Here is a 22,149-nt window from a genome sequence, read left to right as displayed (position 1 = left end):
ACCGACGAATCTAACCATCTTCTACCCTTAATTCTGTGGCTACTGGGAAAGCATCTTCCTTCCTTTATATAATTAATGATCCTTATGTAAAAAATGGAGCATCTTTTATATCTTTAAAAATACTGGTCCTATCGAACACTCTTATAACAGAACAGAACACTCCATGCTAACCTCTTAAAGAAAGAAATTTTTTATCATATTCTAACGTAAATATTTTTGTGGGGTTGGAAATAATCAGAATGTTTCTCTCATGAATTTGAGTTCTTCATACCCACTCAAGAACCAACTCTTTTACAGAAAAAAGAATATTCTGGGAGCATTTTTTCTTTATACAATAGTGACAAATTGAAATGATAAGAATATTTATACAGCTTGCAACAGACTGCTGCTTTTATAACAAGTAAACATATCCCATCTTACTACTTCACCCTTCGAGGTAACTGCATAAGCTGGAAGACTCAACTACAACCAATGGTGGATCCAGAAAAATTTTTTAGGGTGGGCCAAAAATAAAAAGATACATATTAATATTTTTGTCTATTAATTTTTTGTTAGGGTGGGTCAAAATCCAAAAATTATATATATTAATATTTAAAAGAAAAATTTGAGGGCCCACCCAAAATGGGCTGGATCCACCCTGACTACAACCTATTGTGACTCTCTGTCGACGAAGTTGAGTATGTGGTGTAAGTAAACGGTCCCGTATACGCAGCGGGAAAAAAATAATATAACTCAGGGATCGTTTACAAGAGCCAAGATCAAGGGTATGATTTTACAATTATATTAATAAAAATCTGCATAAATATTCAACATGAGTTTAAAAAAAACAAACGCACGTTGAAGGCTCCTCCAAATTTGTCGACGAACGTTTTGCTACCGATCCAAGTGTAGGATCGAACCTGCGTAGTCCACCGAAGACAATCTTAAAAGAACCAAAGAGAGATTTGCTAGATCCTCTTTGGCTTCAAGATTAAGAAGAAAAGAAGAATCAATGAAATTGATTCAAGGCCAAGTCAATCTGCCGTGGGAGTAGCAAAAGGGCTGCTGTGTGTTTTAGGTTTTACAAGAAAAAAACTCTCCCATTAAAAATCACACACTTTTCCTTTATATTTAAAAACAATTTGCCCTAATCCCATACGGAATAGGCTTGGGTTTCAACCCAAACGTCCCATGTTGCCAAACACTCCAATTGATTTATTTTAATTTCCATCATTATCTCAATTAAAATCAATTAATATTATATATTAACATTTAACAATAATGATATAATTTTAAATAGTGCGAACACATATTTAAACGTAATTTCACTTATTTAATTTTTCTAAACAATTAAATAAAGGCTACAGACCTCAGCAAATTTAATTGCACTGTGAAATTACCAAAATACCCTTTTGCCTTAAAAGACGAAAACGCCCTTCTTTCTTCTGCATCTTAAATGTCTTCTATGGTGTGACCCTTAGGCTCCTCATCATATCGGCAGTGTAGTTGCGATTAACACCAATTAATCGTCTCACTAATATACAGACCAAGATGGCCCCTAGCAAGGCATCATGGCCACCCGATAGATTCGAATTCAGCAAAGTAGCTACTGTCAACGATATGGTTACCGTGAAATCGATCCCTTCATCATACGTTATCTCGACGAGACGAAGGCATAGAAATAGTGTCAACCTTCGGTTACTCTCGATATTATTATTCAGTTTCTGGACCAATGACCGTATTATAAACTGGATAGAGCAACAACTCAATCCCGCTGTGGCCACAGTTTTAGTGTCATTGTCATATACTGAATTGCGCCGTGAGATAACTTTCTCCGTACCGGGATTGATAAATCCTCTGTCAATCCACCATAGTCTTGATACACTCCTTGATGCAGCCAATCACCACCGTATTGACAGCTCTGAAAAGAACTGCGTTAGGCTAGTGTAAACTACACACAATCGGTGCACAAGGCCTCCGGTGACTCAAGTCTAAGGATCACATGCACCACCATTCGTTAGAGGATTTGTTCCATAGACACTGGGGTTACCATCCATATGGAATCCTCTGGTGGGTCAGTCCAGTGAACTTGCTGTGGTGTAATCGCCTACAACAAACACCCATGTGTTGCACCAGGTTGTCACCAAACAACCTTGACAAGTGAGATCAGTCACTGCCTTTCGACAGGGTCGTTCAACACTATGATAGCCTTACCGTATTATCTGTGCCCTTAGTTCAGAATAATACTGGGGCTACGGACGTTTCTAGAATGGCCACCATATGTGCTCATAGGGTTCTCACTATCAAGATTTGAAACACTTGATACCCTCGTCACGGCTCTACCATTCTAAGGACATATATCAATATATATTGCAATAATAATGATTTACGCGATATAGAATAAAATGCCTTTTATTGATTAATGAACATTATTACAAAGAGTCAATTCTACAATAATTGATTGGCTCTAGGGCATCTACTCTAATATGTGGCAGTTGCCAATGTGTTTAAAGAAGCATTATAGCTGAAGGGAATTCTGTCCGAGGCAAGTTTGACTAATGGGAAAGTGATTATTCACTCAGAGAGCCAAAGCGCGATTCATCTAAGTAAAAATCCTGTTTATCACGAAAGGACCAAGCACATGGACGTGCGCTTCCATTTTTTAAGAGACCTAGTCATGCAATGAACAATTGATTTGAAGAAGATCAACACAGAAGACAACCCAGCAGACATGGGCACTAAGATAGTCACTCCTGCCAAGTTCAAGCACTGCTTGGACTTACTGTTTATAAAATAGGCAGGAGTGACCAAAGTGATGAGGGATTTGATTGTGAGCAATCTACACTAATATAGTTTCAAGTCTTCAAGGTGGAGATTGTTGAGTGAAGACTTGAAGCTGCGTCATTTTGGAGTTAGTGGTGCGATGTCATTTTGTGTGGATAATTTCAAACCGTTGATCAAACAAAGATCCAACGACTGTAATCATCAATTCCAGTCAACTCTATAAAAGCAGCTCAATATTCAGATTCAAGTAGAGGCTTCTTTTGCGTTTTTGACATTGAGCAAGTAAGAGTTCTCTATTAGAGTTTACGATCTTGAATCAAATTTGTGTGACTTATAAAGATTGAGTGATAGGATCTTGTCATTCTGTGGGGTTATAGTTCTCTCAAGGTTTAGGGATTCCAGAGAGGATATCTCTAGGATTAGAAGTTACAATTTGGTTGGTTTAAGGGTTGCTCAAATTAGGTTGATCTGAGAGTGATTGTAAACTGTTTTCAATTAAAGATTAGTGCAGTGAGCTCTCCATTTCCGGAGCTCAACGTGGATGTAGCCTATATAAATTGGATAAGTGAATCACGGTAAAACCTCTGGTGTTGATTCTTGATTCTTGATTGTGTGTTTGTGTGATTGATAAGTTAGGCTTTAGTTACAACAACCAGCATAACATATAAGAGAGTTGGAATCGCCCAACAAAACCATCTGCACTTTGTTATTCTCAGGATTATATCTTATAGATTTTATTCTGTTTCTGGTTTCTAATTAAAAACAAATTGCAAATTAAACAGTAATGTATTAATTATCCTTAATCAAATCCTTACAAGAAGCAGGAATGATAGTAAAACATACATATTGTTTGTAGTCTATAGCTTCAACAAACTACAATTACGATAATATGAAAATTAAAGAAATGACAATTTTATTTAGCAAAGCAAATGGCAATGAGTTAATTGTGATGATGGTGGTCATGAGTTTCAGCCACTTATTGTTTGTAGTCTGTAGAGCCTTGCTTTTAATTTAAGGCAGCAGCATTTAGATTAGTAAATCCTAATTAAAATGTCCTGTGTTTCTCAATCTTCATCTGCACTTCTTCCTTTTTGGCTCCCACTACCCTATCAATTTCTTTCCCTTTCTTAACAAAAGCCATGGTTGGCACCACATCAATCAGCTCAAATTCCCTTGCCACTGCCTGTTCATTTCCATTAAAATATTATAAGCATGATAATCAAGCAACCTATTTTATATAATTAAGAGTTTTAATTACTTACCGCCAGCTTATCGATATCAATCTTGATAAACAAGACGTCTGAATACTTGGCAGCTAACTCTTTGATATACGGTTCCAAGAATTTACAAGGTCCACACCATGTAGCCGTGAAATAAACCACCGTCTTCACCAAAAAAATCAAAAACCACGTTAAACCATTTAATATTAAACAATCAAATATAACTCCCATGTATATAAAGAAAAGAAATGGCTACTCACCAGCTTGCTAGTTTCTTTGTTGGCATCAAATTGAGCCTTCCATTGGTTCTTGGAATGACACTCTATAAGCTGGTTGGTTTTTACAGGGCTAAATCCATGTGGGTTCTCGAAGTCAGACATGTTTGCTCCCATCTTTAGAAGAAAAAAAATTAAGCTAAGTTGGTGCTTAATTAATTTCTCAAAGAAAAAGTTGCTTACAACTTACAAGAGGAGAAGATTGAATTTGGTTTGGAGTTGAGAGTGTGGTGGTGGGGATGGCTTTATATGACTCATGTTGTCATGATCGCATCAAGCTTCGATTCCATGATAGTGGCTATTCATTTTTTAAAAACTATATATGATTGTCGGTATTTGGTTCTATACTTCTAGCATATTATCTTCATAATCTTAATCTCATGGCCGCAAGAATTAATGACTAAATAAAATGAAATTATACGGCTTGATTCTGCGAAAAGGATTCTTTTGTTACTGGCCATCCATTGTAACGCATTAGAGTTCGTAATTTTTTATTGATTTTGTAATGAATTTTCCTGAGAATCTAACCATATCAAACCATCCTGTAACAATTTGAGTTAGTGAGAATTATTAGCTGTATTGAACTAAGGAACTAATAGAAGGTAATAACCATTACGACATGTTTGAGTTGTCGACAGATAATAAAGGAGCAGTTAATCTTTTGAAAGAATTTATACAAACACAACTTAGTTAAAAAGAAACGTTGACAAGTATAAAATGATGTCAAATACGGCATTTAAATAATGTATTAATGGGGAAAGTGAAGTCAACTGATTAGGAGAATGGGGAAATGGGAAATGGCCATAACAGTTGTGATTTGTAAATGTACGTAGGCACATAGAAAATATGCAGAAATAGAAGATGCGTAAGCCATTTTAATTTTGTAGCCACTGAGAGAGCATCTTCCTTTATATATCTAATGGTCCTATATTTAAAAGTGGAGCATCTTATTTTTTTTATATATTCAAGTACAAGAACAACAACATTACTGGTCTTGTGTAACACTCTTATTATAGCCAATAGCAAGATAATGAGAAACCATCATAGTTCACTTAAAAACCAACTTTTTACAAGAAAAGTAAAAAGAAAAAAAAAAAAAAAAAGGCAGAGGTAGAGGTAGAAGTTATAGTGACAATTGAAAAGCTATAAACTTGAGGTCATTCTTACATTTAATTCCTTCTGGGATAACCTTATTTGTTAAATTAGAGAGGAAAAGATGCTTTTGACAAGATCATAGCAAAAGCCAATACGACATTTGAGGTCGGCAGTAGAATTGTAGTTCTGACATTCTGTGATGTTGTTGGTTATCATGCTTTTTTAATTATTAGTGCCGTCATTATCTAGCATCTTATTCTTAATTAAGACAATGACATGAACGACAGGAATTTATTGATTTAACTTGTTTGAATTTTGTTGTATATCAAAAATTAAACACTTTCTCACTAATTTCTCGCACAAATGTAATGTAATAGTTTATAATTGATTAACTTTTATTTAATCAGATGAAATCTATTGTTTAATAGACAGAATCCATTATAAAGTGACACATCGCATTTATAAGAAAAAATTAATAAGTAGTGTTCGTTCGTGTAAAACTACCTATATATATGTCATTTTGTTAAATACCCAATTGGCTCTAAGACCCTTTTTACAGTTGATCATAAGTTTTTATCACATCATTTATCGGTTGCAGACTCTAATTCTCTGGCATTCTGTAATTAATTTCAAGTTTTCTCATTTATTCGAAGTTGCAGACATGATTACGACAGTATCTGTATGACTTTGATTGATGATTTATCTGATGCACCCTTAATCTCCACAATATATACAGGGAAAGGTAATATACCCAATTCCACAGCCGCAAAATTGGATTTCGGCAAATATCAATATGCGGTCCACATGTCATATGTTACAAGTTGAAACCCAAAAAAATGGGCAAATTGAAGTATGGTTTGCATTGTTTTAAAACCCGGACCGGAGGGTAACCCATTATGCTTCCCGAGTCACGGGTCAACTGGTCCAACCGATTGGATCACTGGTTGAATCAATGACATCATCACACCAGCATGATGATGTCAACACATAAAAAATCTGTTTTTTTTTTTTTTTTTTTTTTAAGATTTTCAATTTTTAATAAGACAATAACAACTTAATTATTATCCAACATGATTCAAAGTTCAAATTCAATAACAATCTTAATATAATTTAAGTATTTAACAACAATTCAAATTCCAAACATGATGTTGTGTTCATCACTTCATCCATTATATATTAAATTACAAAATACATAATAATTAATAACAAAACATTTGATGCAAGTATTTTTTCTTTGATCCGTCCCTATGTTGATTGAGCTTCACATATTAGCATCAAAATTCATCATCATCATCATAACCATCACCATCGTTTACGTAAATTTAAGTAAAAATAGAAATCACCTTAAATGAAGATGTACGATAAATCTTCTACACAAAAACTTTCACTAATCAAACAATAATCAAACCGTTGGATTATGAACTCTTTAATCCAAAAACAATCTTTTTTCTCTCCTTTCTCTCTTTCTGCCTCTTTTTCTTCTAACTCTCAAAAAAACGTGACAAGCAGAAATGCCACAAAACATCAGTAAGGTAAATCAATGCTTATAGCCTCCAGAATAAATCCAATTAATAACCACTATGATGAGGTAGGGAGGAACCATGAAACCAAGATGGTACATGACAGTGACAAATACTAAACAACAGAAGTTATCAATTTACAATAACTGCCAACAGTCATAGATGATAGGTAACTTATAGTTTTTTAGATACCATTTTCTTATCAAAAGTATATATTATTTCAAATCTCCTTAAAAAAACAAACAGCACACATTGGCAATAACTAGTATGACTGCCATAATAAATATAATCAACAACTCTGAAGAGTTCAATCAAGTAAATTAACCAAACAAAGCCATCTAACCTGCTGACGAGCTGCGGCAAGTTTCAAAAGCTCATCTGCCTCGGAGAAATTCAAGTACCACTGGCTAAGAGGATGATTCTTGGTTTCACCTTTCCCCTACTCATTCATAATATAAAGTGGTGCTGCAGAAATTTAAACACCAAAGATAACCTCATAGATATCATAATGGGCAAAAATCTGAGGGAAAAAAAAAAGTAAGGAACTTTACTGATAGTAGGTATGCAAAAACCAGCTGGTAGTCGAGGCACGATTACAGCAAGATGATCAAACACACTAGCAAAGAAACCCTCAGAAGGTTCAGGGAAAACAATCTCATTATAAGTTTCCACAACAACAGGTTTTTTGGTTGTCTGGGACCGGATTCAAATTCAGGATACAACTTCAGATGGTGAAACCTGTGAAAATTGAACCCACCAGTGATTAGGCTGCCTTGTCGAGTAAACCAAGCAGTAACAAACAAACAAACAATTACTCACAGATCCAGCTGCTTATCACAAACATCACTGTCATCGATTTCCAGCAAGGAATAGAGCTGTAGTCAATGTTCTGAAAACCGGACCGAACAGCCCGATCGGACCGGTTCGACCGACAACCGGCGGCAAATCCGGTCCAGTATATATAAAAAACCGCCATTTTGATTTAAACCATATTGGACCGCGGTTGGACCGGACCGGTATATATAAAAAATCGCAGCTAAACCCCGTCGGATTCTGGCATCTTTCAACGGAGAAAACACCCCCATTCGACGGACGGCATCTCCACGACCAAAACCATCCATTTTCAGTCGTCGTCGTCCAGCCTACGTCGATCGCCGTCCACTTAAAGTTCACGCAACGTCGAATTTCTTTTGTTGATTCCGGCTAGTTTCGACGACGATGGAACTCCCTAGCACCACCATTAGAGTCGCTGGCACCTACACATCAAAAGCCCCAAGATTCCAGCTTCGATTGGCCGTCGATCGTCGCTGCCGCCACCACTAACCAGAATCTTCGCGCAACAGGGGTGTTTTAGATAGATTTCAAACCTTAAGGGAGTATTATAGAGGTGTTTTTGATGAATTTCAAACCTTTAGGGACTAAAATTTTTTTACAAATTACAGTCCAACCGACCGATCCAACCGGTCAAACCGAAAACCGGACCCTTGAACAAGTCATTGTCCGGTCCGGTTTTCAGAACATTGGCTGTCGTCGTCGATTTCCAACGAGGGAGGAAGGCGTCGTCACGATTTCAGAGAGTTGAGTTGCGATCAATTTCAGTAAGGAATGGTTGCGATTTCAACAAGGATTGAGTTTTGATTTGTGTGTGATTTCAGATTTTTGCGATTTCATTAAATTTTTTTCAGAACATTTTGCGCGTAGAGAAAGGAGAAAGTGCGAAATGAGAGAAGGTGAGAAATAAGGGCTTTTTGCCCTTTTCAACATTGGACCGATTTTTCTAGCGGTCCGGTTGGACTGACGGTTTACATTGTTCACGCGATCCATTGACGTGTTTAAGCAAGTTATTGCACAATACCGGGTTTAGAGTTGACTCGAACTAGAGACGTGACCGGTTGGACCGGCCGGTCCGGTTTTTAAAACAATGATGATTTGCCAGTTTGAAACCGTTTCATACAGCAGACCAGATGCTGGTCCTGAATGTCCTGTTACCTATGGATTCTTCATAGTTCATGTACGAGGCTCAAGAGTCATCGCTCTATGTTCAGAAAACGGGTTATAAGATTGAATGGAAGTTCCACTCTAAGATGATTAGTTGGCACCAAATCCAATCATGGATACTTCAAGAAATTTCATGGTAAAAATAATTACCCAACTCTTATCTGGTTTTCCATTTGATAAATATCCTCGATTAACTCAACTACAAAAAGAAAAGGGGTAACCTGGATGGGGCTTTTAACGAGACATCAACCCACATTAAAACCATGTTTCATGTTTCATGCAAGTCTCAAAAAGGAAAAGAACATTTTTACCACCCACCACATAAGCTAGTAATCAGACACCCTATAGACACCTAACCAGGGATGATATCATGATTTCACACCAAGGTCAGCTGCCGCATAACCACCTTGAACTGCCCCACCATGGTTATTGTAAGGGTGCCCACCACCCCTGCCTCCCCTTCCCCTATTGTTATAGTAGTTCCTTGGATAATAGTTACCAGGCTGATCATAATATTGGTTGCGGCCATTCTGGTAGCCTCCACCTCCTCTGCCACTGCCACGACCTCCACGACCATTTGAATAGCCCCTACGGCCACCACCACCACCACCACCGCGACCACCTCTTTGATTCTGATAGGGTCTTCGGGGAACATACTGTTGTTGCTCCTTAGGCTCTCCATCTCCATGATTTTGCTCGAACTCTGCCTCCTCTTTGACTTGTTCTTCTTGGACTGAGACACCTTCTGCAAGGTTTTCTGTCTCCAATTCATCCTGCAATGCAGAATCCAACCAAATTCAATCAGATTGGAAGAAGAAAAAAAAAAAATTGACAGGAAAAAGTTTATCTCATGGCTAACTGAAAGCACCTTTTGAAGTTCCTCAGCAGGACTAGATTGATTATCCCCAGTTTCATGTTCTTGATAATTCATGGTGTCTTCATCCTGAAAAGAGAATAAAATTTATTATATGTCTAAATATAAGTGAACCAATANATTGGTTGAAGATGATCTAAGTGTGCCTCTTTTCTAAATAAAAAAAAAAAAAATTCAAAAATAATTTTAGGATATTTTTTTAAATGTAAAATTGGGAGGTCTGGCCATTTAAATAACGATTAAATCCCTACACCTCCATCATCCAAAATTCCACCGCTACAGCAACAATACGAAGAAATGACTAACCTCGTGTTCATAATTTAAAAGAATTTACACATGATTTCTTCCGGCCATCTCCGCCGCCTCCACTACCGGCACAGCTTCTTGCTACCGCCATCTCCTCCCATCAAGTATACTGTTTCGGTACCTCCGCGATCTAAATGCGGGCGACGGGAACTCGAAAGAATGGATCAACTCAAGCAGGTCTGCTCCAGTCTCGTCGGCTAGTTGCCTGCCGCCGAGCAGGTCGGCCGTACCACTACAACAATATACACATATAGCTACGAAAATTAGCTACGAAAAGAAAAACTGTAGCAAATACATGTTTACAGCTATAAAAGTAAATATTTATAGCTAATTGAAATAATTTTAGTGATAAAAATTTCTCCCTCGAAGCTAATATTCATCTATTTCTTTAACTTATTAAAATTGTGGCAATAGCTATTCATTTAGCTACAATGTATTAGCTATGGTAAAACATTGTAGCTAATTAATGTATTTAGCTATAAATATTTCATTTACATGGCATATAGTATCATTATTTGCTATGAGTTTTAACTATATAGCTATTATTTGTGCATTAGCTATAAAATATTGAGATTTGTAGCTAATTAATGTATTTAGCTATAAACATTTTATGTACGTTGCATATAGTATCATTATTAGCTACAATTTTACTTATATAGCTATTATTTATACATTAGCTATAAAATATTAAAATTTGTAGCTCATTAAGGTATTTAGCTATACAAATTTTATTTTCATGGTAGTGACAACATTTTAGTATCATTGTTAGCTACTAATTTCAATAAATAGTTAATATGTGTGTATTAGCTATAAATTATTTGAATTTGTAGCAAATAAAGAATGTGAAAATTAATTTGCTACAATCCTTATAGTATGCAGCTATAGATATTNAGTCGATTGCTCTAAGTATTTTCTTTACTTGCTTAGTGAATAGAATTAGCTAACATTGATTGAAATTTGTGTGAGTAAAGGGTATGGCTACGAGGCGTTCATGAAAGGTTAATAGGAGGGGCGAGGAGAATGTTAATGAAGAGGGCACTAGTGAGCCAGTAGCACCAGCTATCATTGCACCCCCTAATAGTGGACCACCTACGTCTACCCAAAATGCTTCTGTTTTGGATGAGGCTCCAATCAACAGGATGATTTAGGCAGCCATTACTGAGGCCTTTAGAAGGGTTATCTCGGAGAGTATAAGTAACCAAGTGAACACAAATCCCTAAGCTCCAGTAGTTTAACCTCAGCTCCAAATACCAGTTTCACCTCCAATAGCCAACCTAGTTATGTCGATGGGTGCTACACCTTCTGGACAAGTGGAATTGTAACAACTGTTGTAAACTAGTAAAATGCTTGCATAATAATAATAGAAAATGGGCCCCAAACTTTTCTTTCTATTATAAGTAATAAGTCTTTTATAAACAAAGAGCATCATTTACAAAATGCCATTTAAAAAGACAAAAACAGGGAAAACGGTGTAGCTATTGCTCCTCGCTTGCCGACGCCCCTCTGACTGCATCATCACCTAGATCCTACATCCACAAAGGAAAAATGACGAGGTGAGCACAAAATAATGCTTAGTAAGTAAACCCTCTATTTGTCTATCCCCGTACCTATTTTTCTTAATTCCTTCCTCACACTTTCTTTCTATTGTTTTCTACTAACGTTATGGCCTCATCTTACCGGAGGTACGGCCAGATGGCGTTCACACAACACCATCTCACTCTTCATGACTGTTGGGTGGAGTTCACACAGCACCAACCTGCTCTTAGTGACTACCGAGTGGGGATCACAAAGCAACTACCCGATTTTTATAACTATCGGGTGGAGACCACAAAGTACCTACCCATTTCTCATGACTTTCGGGTGACGATCACAAAGCATCAACCCGTTTCTAATAACTATCGGGTGACGATCACAAAGCGTCAACCCGTTTCTAATAACTATCAGGTGACGATCACAAAGCATCAACCCATTTCTAATACTCTTCTCATTCACTCTACTCTAGCACTTCTCATTCTCTCTACCTTTAGAGTAGTTGCATTCACAAAGTTCTCTACTCATAGAGCAAGTGCATACACAAAGTTTTATACTCTTTCTTACCTCACTTCTCAATGCACAATTAATGCATATGGATGGTTCATCTCCACTAATGCACTTATGAAATGCCAACATGCAATGTTGCAAGAATTAAGATTTACTACTCATACCCAAACCTCTATTAGACATTTCATCAAACAACTCAAGTGCATAACAAGACTCTATTATAACAATAATTCTATGTCTTTCTCTAACCATCCAAAATGGGAGAAAACTCCCTCACATAGCCATAAATCCTGCCATAGAATAACATTTCCAAAAAGGATTTCTCAATATCCTTCAATTCCATCTCAAACTACATTCCCAACCCACATCTCACTTCTCATAATTGAAGTGTATGAACAACCATAAAGCAATAATTATCTCCATTTAAATCTTAATAACATAGCATATCACATGTATATACATACATACATAATTGCTATTAACTCTCTATTCAAGAAAGTTCTCAAATCTCTACTTGGGTTGGGATTTACTTACCTTGTGATGGAGAGATCTCACTAGCACTTCCTTTCTCTTGGTTTGCTTGACTTTTCTCTACCCTTTAAACAATTAAACAATTCAACCAAAAGACCTCAATATTCAAATATACACAAAATCTCACAAAACTTCACATCCAAAGCAAGAATCCTTACCTTAGGATGCCTTAGATTGATTTTCTACCCCAAAACACTCCAAAAGCCCTCTAAAAATCCTTGAACAAATGAAAGAGAAATTGAGAGGAAGTAAGAAAGGAGAGTGGCGGTGGAGAAGAAGAATGAAGGGTTTGCAATAACTTAATTCCTTTTAATACAATTTATGCATAAGCATTCCCATTTTGCCCTTACTCTTCCTTAGGAATTCCATCTAGATCCTTTGATTCATTACAAACACCCCCCCATATTAACATATTCTCCAAGAAAATTCCTTACATTTTACTCCCCACTTTTCCTACTAATTAGGGGTAGAATGGTCAAATTGCCCTTAGGGAAGAAAATATCTAAAACTTAACGAACATTTTGGTCGGCACGTCGCTGCGGCGAAACTGTCCAGCAGCTTCCCCGTGGGCTTCAACACCTCTTCGTTGTGGCGAAGATTCTTCTTCGCCCCGACGAAGCCTGGAACACTAAACTTCTTCTATTTTCAACCAATTTCAAGGCAAGTATTCAACATACCACTCAATCAAAGGCCAACCAAACAATAATACTGATAAACCGACTCAAATAAGAGCAAAAGAAGAAACATTAGCTACGTACCTCAAGTGGGGCGTTACAATTCTTCCCCCCTTAAAAGAATCTTGTCCCCGAAATTCATACAAATAACTCTGGGAAGCGATTATGCATGTCCCGTTCTACCTCCCACATGGCCTCTTCCACTTTGTGATTCCTCCAAAGGATCTTCACTAGCGGAACACTCTTGTTCCGAAGCTCTTTAATCCTTCGATCTAGAATCTACTGGACGTTCTTCATATACTAGATTCTCTGTTAACTCAATGTCCTCTACACTCGAGATGTGGAAGGGATCACTTACATACTTCCGTAGCATCGAGACATGGAAAACACCATGCACCTTGTCCATGCTAGGTGGTAGAGTCAACCTGTAGGCCATCTTTCCCACTCGTTGCAATACCTTAAATAGACCTATATATCTCGGTGCTAACTTTCCTCTGCTTCCGAAGCGCATTACTCGTTTGTAGGGGGAAACTTTCAAAAACACTTTGTCACCTACTTGGAATTCCACCTCTTTCCTCTTCAAGTTGGCATAAATTTTCTGTCGATCTTGGGCTTGTTTCATTCTATTTCTGATTAACTTCACATCTTCAACTAGTTTTTGAGTCACCACTGGCCCAAGAGCGATACTCAATTCATCTTTTTCGCCTACCTCATCCCAACGTAGTGGAGACCTATATCGTCTACCATATAAAGCCTCGTAAGGCGCCATTCTAATTGTAGACTAATAACTGTTGTTGTAGGAAAATTCCACTAAGGGTAACATCTCATGCCAGGATACTCGATAATCCATGCAATAGGCTTTCAACATATCCTCGAGCACCTGATTCATTCTCTCAGTTTGGCCATCTGTCTGAGGATGATAGGCAGTACTAAATGCTAAACGGGTACCCAAATTCCTCTATAAACTCGTCCAGAAAGCTGAAACAAATCTGGAATCTCTATCTGACACTATAGTCTTGGGCACACTATGCAATCTTACTATCTCCTTGAGGTAAATCTGAGCCAGCTGATCTGTAGTGGTACTCTCCTTTACTGGAAGAAAATGGGCTGATTTGGTTAATCTATCCACAATCACCCATATAGCATTACACCTTTTCTGTACTCTGGGGAGACCCGTGATAAAATCCATCGAAATGCTCTCCCATTTCCACTCTGGAATACTCAGTGGTTGAAGCAACCCTGATGGTCGTTGGTGTTCTGTTTTACTTGCTGACAAGTTAGACATTTAGCTACAAACTTTGCAATGTCTTTCTTCATACCTGACCACCAATAGCCTTTCTTTACATCTTGATATATCTTGGTTGCTCCCGGATGAGCTGTGTACGGTGTGTCATGAGCCTCCATAAGAATTTTCTGTTTTAACTCCTCATTCGGAGGAATGCACAACCGATTCCTGAAATAGAGGACACCATCGCTCACAAAGAACTCTGATGTCTTGCCCTCAAGCACTTGCTGAACTATTTTCTGACACCACTCATCGGCCACTTGCTTTTCTCTGATTTCCTCCAGTAAAGTAAACTGTACCTCTAGACTGGCAACTCTTCCCGGAACCACTTCAATCTGTTCTTTAGACAATTCTTCTATTAACTCTTTCTGCTTGGTAAGCCGGAATAAATAGGCTTTTCTATTTAAGGCATCGGCTACTACATTAGCTTTTCCCGGTTGATACTTGATCTCACATTCATAATCCTTAACCAGCTCTAACCACCTTCTCTGTCTCATATTCAACTCCTTTTGAGCGAAGAAGCTTTTATCACCGCGGCGAAACTATCAAATAGCTTCCCCGTGGGCTTCAACACCTCTTCGCCCCGGCGAAACCTGGAAACTAAACTTCTTCTATTTTCAACCAATTTCAAGGCAAGTATTCAACATACCACTCAATCAAAGGCCAACCAAACAATAATGCTAATAAACCGACTCAAATAAGAGGAAAAGAAGAAACATTAGCTACGTACCTCAAGTGGGGCGTTATAGGAACCAATCTATAATCTTTCTCAAAAGCACCAACCTCTGGAGTTCAATGGTTCAAACGATTCAGCAGTGATAGAGGAGTGGTTAGAGACTGTCGAATAGGCAATGGCCTTGTTTCCTATGAGTGACAGAGAAGAAGTTCGCTATGCTTCCTATTTGTTGAAAGGAGATGCCCGGGTATGGTGGAAGCTAATGGAGCATACCTATGTGACGAGTGGTCTTTCTTGGAATCAATTCAAAAGGCCATTTGAAGCAGAATACCGGTCGGCAGACATTTTATCTGTGAAGACTCAAGAGTTCATGGAATTGAAGTAGGGTAATATGACTGTTATAAAGTATGCTACAATGTTTAACTTTTTAGCCCGTTTTGCTCCTACTATGGTGAGTACTCACCAGTGTCAGTTAGAGAGATTTGTTAATAGATTGCACCCAAAAATTGCCTAGACTGTTATAGCAGGTGGTCAGCCTCCCAGACTTATAGTGAGGCATGGGAATGGCCATTAAGAGTAGAGATTTTTGTGAATAAGGAGAGGCAGATGAAGAACCCCAAGTTGGTGATTGGTAGTTCTAGTTCAGGCCAGACAGTAGCTCAGAAAGTTGAAGTAGGGAATTCCACTCAGGTCTCGGAGGACAAAGGTAAAAGAAAGTTTTAGCAAGGATTTCAAAAGAAGGGTGGCAAGAATAAGAGGACTCCACAGCAACAATAAAGAAGGAATAATCTTCCCCATTATCAAAAATGTGGGAGTCAGCATAAAAGGAATTGTCTAATAGGGACCAATGTGTGTTTCAAATGTAAACAATCGGGACACGTGGCAAAGGACTGTAAAGTTACTCAGGCTACTTCCCTTCAGACGTTTGAGGTTCGACTATAAACCCGGGACACATGGCAAAGGACTTAAATTAATTGTTAATTATTACCCTAAAAGAAGAGAAGAGAATCTCAAAGAATATTTAAAAAAATATCATTCCGAATATTTAATTATATATACAAAAATAGGATGAAATAAATCATTGTGATTATTACCATAAAAGAAATTATTATTTAATAAAAATCATTCCCAATAATTAACTAATTACAAAAATATAAGTGAAAAAAATTAATTGTTGATTATTCCATAAATGAAATTATTACCATAAAAGAAAGAGAAGAGAAATTCTAAGGATATATATATATATTTGTGTATACTTTTCATGTGAAAATAAGGAATGGTTTTGAAAGCGTATCTGAAAACAGGTTTTGCAGGTTTTATGGATTTCCACATGGCACGTCGCAGTCACCTGAGTCTAATGGGAGCGCCTGGATTCCATGGGATAAGGAGGCAAGATGTGTTGTGCATGCATATGTTGTTTGCTCTGACACGACAAATGCGCTAGCCACTCTAGATGTTGTCATGGGTTGTTGTTTAACTTTGCATGAACTTTTAACTTAATTAGGCAAGGCAGATTGTTTGTACCTACTAGTATCGCATATATATTAAATTCCTAAATTATCGAATTCAGATGTACTATCCTCTCCCCTTTCTTTTATGTGTTCCTTGTGAGCCAAATTTTTTAATAAAAAATTTCTCCTTGCAATAACGTTTCATATTTAACCAATATTTCTCCTTCCTTGTGAAATTAACTTTGAGTTTCATATCATATATACCTAAGGCAAGCATAAGTGAATCAGTTATAACAATTTTACATAACACATTTGAATGTTTTAATCCTAGACACGAACTTGTGAGCTTATGAGAAACTGGACTTATGTACTCAGTTTAAATCACTCTTTTTAATCTCTCTAGGTGACACTCAGCAGGTCCGCAACAAAATATTCCAAGAACTAGTATGTTTTAGATTTTCTTTCCATATATATGAAGGGGCATCTCCTGATTATTTCTTTTGATTTGTTTTTTTTAAGCTTCACTTACGAACTAATTTAAATACTCTTTTTAATACTGTAGGTGACATGCAACAAGATAGGCAACAATAACAGTTCCTGCAGCAAGTGAATCAAGTAATTTACAATAGTTGTTTACATATATGTGAACGGCATCTCCTGATTATTCTTTTGTTTTTCTTCTCCTGTCTCTCTAGATGATCGTCTGTAGATTAGCAGCATCCAGGGCCCTCTGACCGTGCAATGCGAACATTTACATATTATGAACCAAAGAGGCGGCAAATAATTTCTCCAAAGACAAAGTACTTGGTGAAGGTGCTTTTGGCATTGTCTAAATGAGTCCTTTGTGATGAATTGTTGCTATAAAAAAGCAAAGAGCTGAATGGAGACTGGAGAGCAAGAATTTCGGAAAGAGATAGAAACATTAGTGGTATCCACCACGAATATCTTGTACATCTTGTCGGATATTGCATTCAGGAGACTAAGAGAATACTTGTGTATGAGTTCGTTTCAAACAAAATCCTGCACTTCCATTTACATAGTATGTCCTTTTGTGATTACGATTATTGTCACTTATGGTTAAAAATTAAAATTAGAGAATTGGTGATTAATATTTCTGAATTCATTCGCTTCTGAATAATAACGTAATATTATATGGGAAGTACTAGATTTATTAATGTTTTTAGAAAGTGTCATAGCATTTTGTACATTTTAAGTGTGACCATTTTGTTTACTGTGATCTAGCCATGGGCCTAATATATTTTTCGTTATAACTCTTTATAATCGAAAGTCCCACTGATTGGTAGACTCTTGCAATGTTCCATACCCTATACCACAATGAAGTGTAAACTCCAATGAACCATTTCTAATCGTAGTATGTACATGTAGTAAAATCCCTCGTCATCTAATTAAGAATGGTTCATGGTATGTCAAAACCCTTACTTAATCTTAATCTAATTGTCAATCAATCACATGGAACTCGTCAACTAAACTACCTTTCATCTGACATTCATTATACTCGGCCCAAGATTTCCCTTTTCCAATGTTATTGACATTCGTCGAGGAACTCAGATTGGACATTTTGAGTTAACGACCCATCTTGACCATCACTTGTCCTCGCACATGAATAACATATAAACAAACTGGCTTATTATAATATGTTTTATAGAAAAAATCACACCAATTTGGTAAACTTGCACCAACTTGGTGCAATGGGAATATGATCTAATGGTGCCTCTTTAATAAATTAAAAAAATTCAAATATTTCTCGATATTTTTTAAATGTAAAATTGGGAGGTCTGGCCATTTAAATAACGATTAAATCCCTACACCTCCGTCATCCAAATTTCCACCGCTACAGCGTGAATACGAAGAAATGACTAACCTGTGTTCAAATTTAAAAGAATTTACACATGATTTCTTCCGGCCATCTCCACCACCTCTACTACCGCACAACTTCCTACTGCCACCTCCTCCGATCAAGTGTACTGTTTCGGCCCCCCCCGATCTAAATGCGGGCGATGGGAACTCCGAACAGAATCACTAATGGGTCGGCTCCAGATCGTAGGCCAATTACCTGCCACCGGGCAGATCGATGGTAGGGTTTGATAAGCCACAAATCTCTAAGCTTGAATGCACTACATCTTTTTGAATAATCACAAATCTCAAAAGCTTGAATGGACATACATCTTTTTGAATAATCCACAAATCTAAAAAGCTTAATGGACAATATATCTTTTTGAATAAGCCACAAATCTAAAAACTTGAATGGACAATACATCTTTTTGAAATAAGCCACAAATCTCAAAAGTTTGAATTGACAATACATCTTTTTGAAATAAGCCACAAATCTCAAAAGCTAAAATGTACGATACATCTTTTGAATAATCCACAAATCTCAAAGCTGAATGGACAATACATCTTTGAAATAAGCCACAGATCTCAAACTTGAAGGGACAATACATCTTTTGAATTATTATTTTTTTTCTAGAATAGTATTTTCTTCAACTATAAAAGCTCATACCAAATCACTTCCAAATCATTCAACTAATATATGATTAATAAATGCTTAATTTTATTAAATTAGTATAAATTTTCAAAATAATTATATTTAATAAAATATAATTCCCAATATTAATTAAATATACAATAGTGAGTGAAATAAATGAATTGTGATTATTACCATAAAAGAATTATCACCATAAAGAAAAAGAAAGAGAATATTCTAAAGATATTCTACTGGTGATAAATTAATTATGATTATTACCATAAAAGAAATTATTACCATAAGAGAAAGAGAAAGAGAATATTCTAAAGAATATTTGATAAAATATCATTCCCATTTAATTAATATATTCAAAAATAATTAGTGAAATAAATTATTGTTGATTATTACCATAAAAGAAATTATTACCTTAAAAGTAATTATTATTTAATAAAATATCATCCTAATATTTAATTAATATATACAAAAATATAAGTGAAATAAACTAATTGTTGATTATTACCATAAAAAAAGAAAGAGAATTCTAAGGATTATATATAGGGGGCGAGGAGAATGTCAAGAGTAAAGGGTATGGCTACGAGGCGTTCACGAGGTTAACAGGATGATTCAGGCACCCATTACTAAGGCCTTTGGGAGGAATGTGAAAGGAAAGGACATGAGGATGTCTTCGCGGCCTTCACCAGCAGGCCAATAAAAGGCCCAAAAAGCAACAAAAAAGGTCCAAAAGTTGGCCCCAAGAATAAGAGCTTCAAAAAGCTAGCGGCGAAGCAGAGAAGGCCAATGCAAAGGAAAATGTTTCCACTGTAGAGAAGATGGACACTGGAACAGGAACTTTCCTCAATACTTAACAGTCTAGGAAAGGCAAAGTAAAACCAGGTACAACCAATTTCTTATGATTGAATATGAATTAAGTGAGGATGTCTTTGTCGCCTTCACCAGCAGGCCAATAAAAGGCCCAAAAGCAACCAAAAAGGTCCAAAAGTTAGACCCAAGTATAAAAGCTTAAAAAGCTAGCGGCGAAGGAAGAGAAGGCCATGCAAAGGGAAAATGTTTCCACTGTGAAAGATGGACACTGGAAGAGGAATGTCCTCAATACTTGAACAGTCTGAGGAAAGGCAAAGAAAACCAGGTACGAACCAATGTCTTATGATTGAATATGAATTAAGTGTTAATTCAGATAGTCATTCCTATCTCAAGAGTATAAGTAACCAAGTGAACACAAATCCCTCAGCTCTTAGAGGTTCGATTGCCAGAGTTTACTCAGTGGCTCAAAAAGAAGCAAAAGCCAATCCTTTGCACTTACTGGTTAGTTACAATTCCACTCTACCTCTTTATATGTACTGATTGATTTTGGGCTATCCATTCTTTTATCTCATATGGTATTATAAAAAGATTAGGTTTAGAGCCTAGTAAAGTGGAACATGCTATTAAAATCGAGATGCCTAATGGGGAGATTATTTTGCTGACAAGTTGTTGATGGGGAAACTATAGTGATTGATGGGCATGAATTGAATGTTGATTGATTGTTTTTAATATGCTTAATTTTGATATGATTTTGGAAGGTACTTCCTGAGCAATATAAAGTATTGATAGAGTATTGGAAGAAGAAGGCCAGGTTTAACTTAGATGCTGGAGACAGTTTCACCTTTGGGGAAGGTCATTTACACACCTGATGATAAGTGCAGTGAAGGCTAGGGACAGGTTTTACATTAACTTTGAGTGTGAAGTTTTTAACTTAATTAGCAAGGCAGATTGGTTGTAACTGCTATCGGCATATAATGATTAACCAAAATATGTCGAATTCATATTTCTATCCTCTCCCCTTTCATTTATGTGTTCCCTGTAGAGCCATTTTTTAATAAAAAATTTCTCCTTGCAATAAACGTTTCATATTAATCAAATTCTCCTCCCTCTGTGAATTAACTTTTGAGTTTCATATCCTAGCTATATATTTAAACTATAGCTAATAGATATAATTTGTTACTACCATGAAAATAAAATTTGTATAGCTAATCCTTAATTAGCTACAAATTTCAATATTTTATAGCTAATGCACAAATAATAGCCATATAGTTAAACTCAACTAATAATGATACATATGTCTTATACTAAAAAATGTTTAAAGCTAAATACATTAATTAGCTACAAATTTTGATATTTATAGCTAATGCACAAATAATAGCTATATCATTAAACTTGTAGCTAATAATGATACTATTGCCATGTAAATGAAATGTCTATAGCTAAATCTAATTAGCTACAATATTTACCATAGCTAATACATTGTAGCCAAATAAATATTATTGCCACGGTTTTAATAAGTTAAGCAAGAGATGAATATAGCTTCGAGGAGAAAATCTTATCACTAAAATTATTCAATTAGTTAAAATATTGACTTTTATTGCTGTAATGTATTGTTACAATTTTCCTTTCGTAGCTATTTTTGTAGCTATATGTATATAGTTGTAGTGGGTTCATTGGAGTTTACACTTCATTGTGGTTTAGGGGTTATGGAACACTTGTTGCTTGGAATTTTTTTGTTGCCGACCCTACTGAGAGTCACCTAGAACATTAAAAAGAGTATTTAAACTGAGTTCATAAGTCCAGTTTCTCATTAGCTCACAAGTTCATGTCTAGGACTAAAACATTCAAATGTGTTTATGTATAATTGATTCGCTTATGCTTGCTTCAGGTACATAATGATATGGAAATCAAAAGTTAATTCACAGGAAGGGAAATATTGATGAACATTCATTGCAAGGAGAAATTTTTTTATTAAAAATTTGGCTATAGGGAACACATAAATGAAAAGGGGAGAGGATATACATCTGAATTCATAATTTTAGGAATTTAATCATTATATGCCATAGCAGGTACAACCAACCTGCCTTGCCTAATGAATTAAAAGCTTCATGCTCAAAGTTAAACAACATTCCCA

General features: G+C 36.3%; 2 protein-coding genes across 2 annotated transcripts; both read right to left on the bottom strand.

Annotated features, from left to right (window-relative positions):
• Nucleotides 1-3,530: 3,530 nt before the first annotated feature.
• On the bottom strand, nucleotides 3,531-4,496 carry LOC116136232 (thioredoxin H7-like). Its single transcript, XM_031421955.1, has 3 exons — nucleotides 4,244-4,496; nucleotides 4,026-4,148; nucleotides 3,531-3,946 (listed from the first exon to the last, which is right to left on the bottom strand). The coding sequence occupies exons 1-3, from the start codon at nucleotides 4,373-4,375 to the stop codon at nucleotides 3,809-3,811; spliced, it is 393 nt and encodes a 130-aa protein (XP_031277815.1). The 5' UTR covers nucleotides 4,376-4,496; the 3' UTR covers nucleotides 3,531-3,808.
• A 4,609-nt stretch (nucleotides 4,497-9,105) lies between these two features.
• LOC116136090 (dormancy-associated protein 2-like) lies at nucleotides 9,106-9,819 on the bottom strand. The gene is made up of 2 exons (XM_031421804.1): nucleotides 9,740-9,819; nucleotides 9,106-9,644 (listed from the first exon to the last, which is right to left on the bottom strand). Exons 1-2 carry the CDS (start codon nucleotides 9,800-9,802, stop codon nucleotides 9,240-9,242), a joined length of 468 nt encoding a protein of 155 aa, XP_031277664.1. The 5' UTR covers nucleotides 9,803-9,819; the 3' UTR covers nucleotides 9,106-9,239.
• Between the last annotated feature and the right edge of the window lie 12,330 nt (nucleotides 9,820-22,149).

This window comes from Pistacia vera, unplaced genomic scaffold (genome assembly GCF_008641045.1).
Source record: "Pistacia vera cultivar Batoury unplaced genomic scaffold, PisVer_v2 Contig31, whole genome shotgun sequence".
In the NCBI taxonomy this organism is placed as follows: domain Eukaryota; kingdom Viridiplantae; phylum Streptophyta; class Magnoliopsida; order Sapindales; family Anacardiaceae; genus Pistacia; species Pistacia vera.
This window is presented reverse-complemented; position numbering and strand designations above follow the sequence as displayed.

Excerpts from the sequence above, each read along its gene's own strand:
- LOC116136232 (XM_031421955.1), bottom strand. The coding sequence starts at position 4,375 with ATGGGAGCAAACATGTCTGACTTCGAGAACCCACATGGATTTAGCCCT. Across the intron at positions 4,149-4,243 it reads ACAAAGAAACTAGCAAGCTG|ACGGTGGTTTATTTCACGGC; the intron begins GTGAGTAGCCAT and ends TTTTTGGTGAAG. Across the intron at positions 3,947-4,025 it reads TTGATATCGATAAGCTGGCG|GCAGTGGCAAGGGAATTTGA; the intron begins GTAAGTAATTAA and ends GGAAATGAACAG.
- LOC116136090 (XM_031421804.1), bottom strand. The coding sequence starts at position 9,802 with ATGAATTATCAAGAACATGAAACTGGGGATAATCAATCTAGTCCTGCT. Across the intron at positions 9,645-9,739 it reads CTGCTGAGGAACTTCAAAAG|GATGAATTGGAGACAGAAAA; the intron begins GTGCTTTCAGTT and ends TCTGCATTGCAG.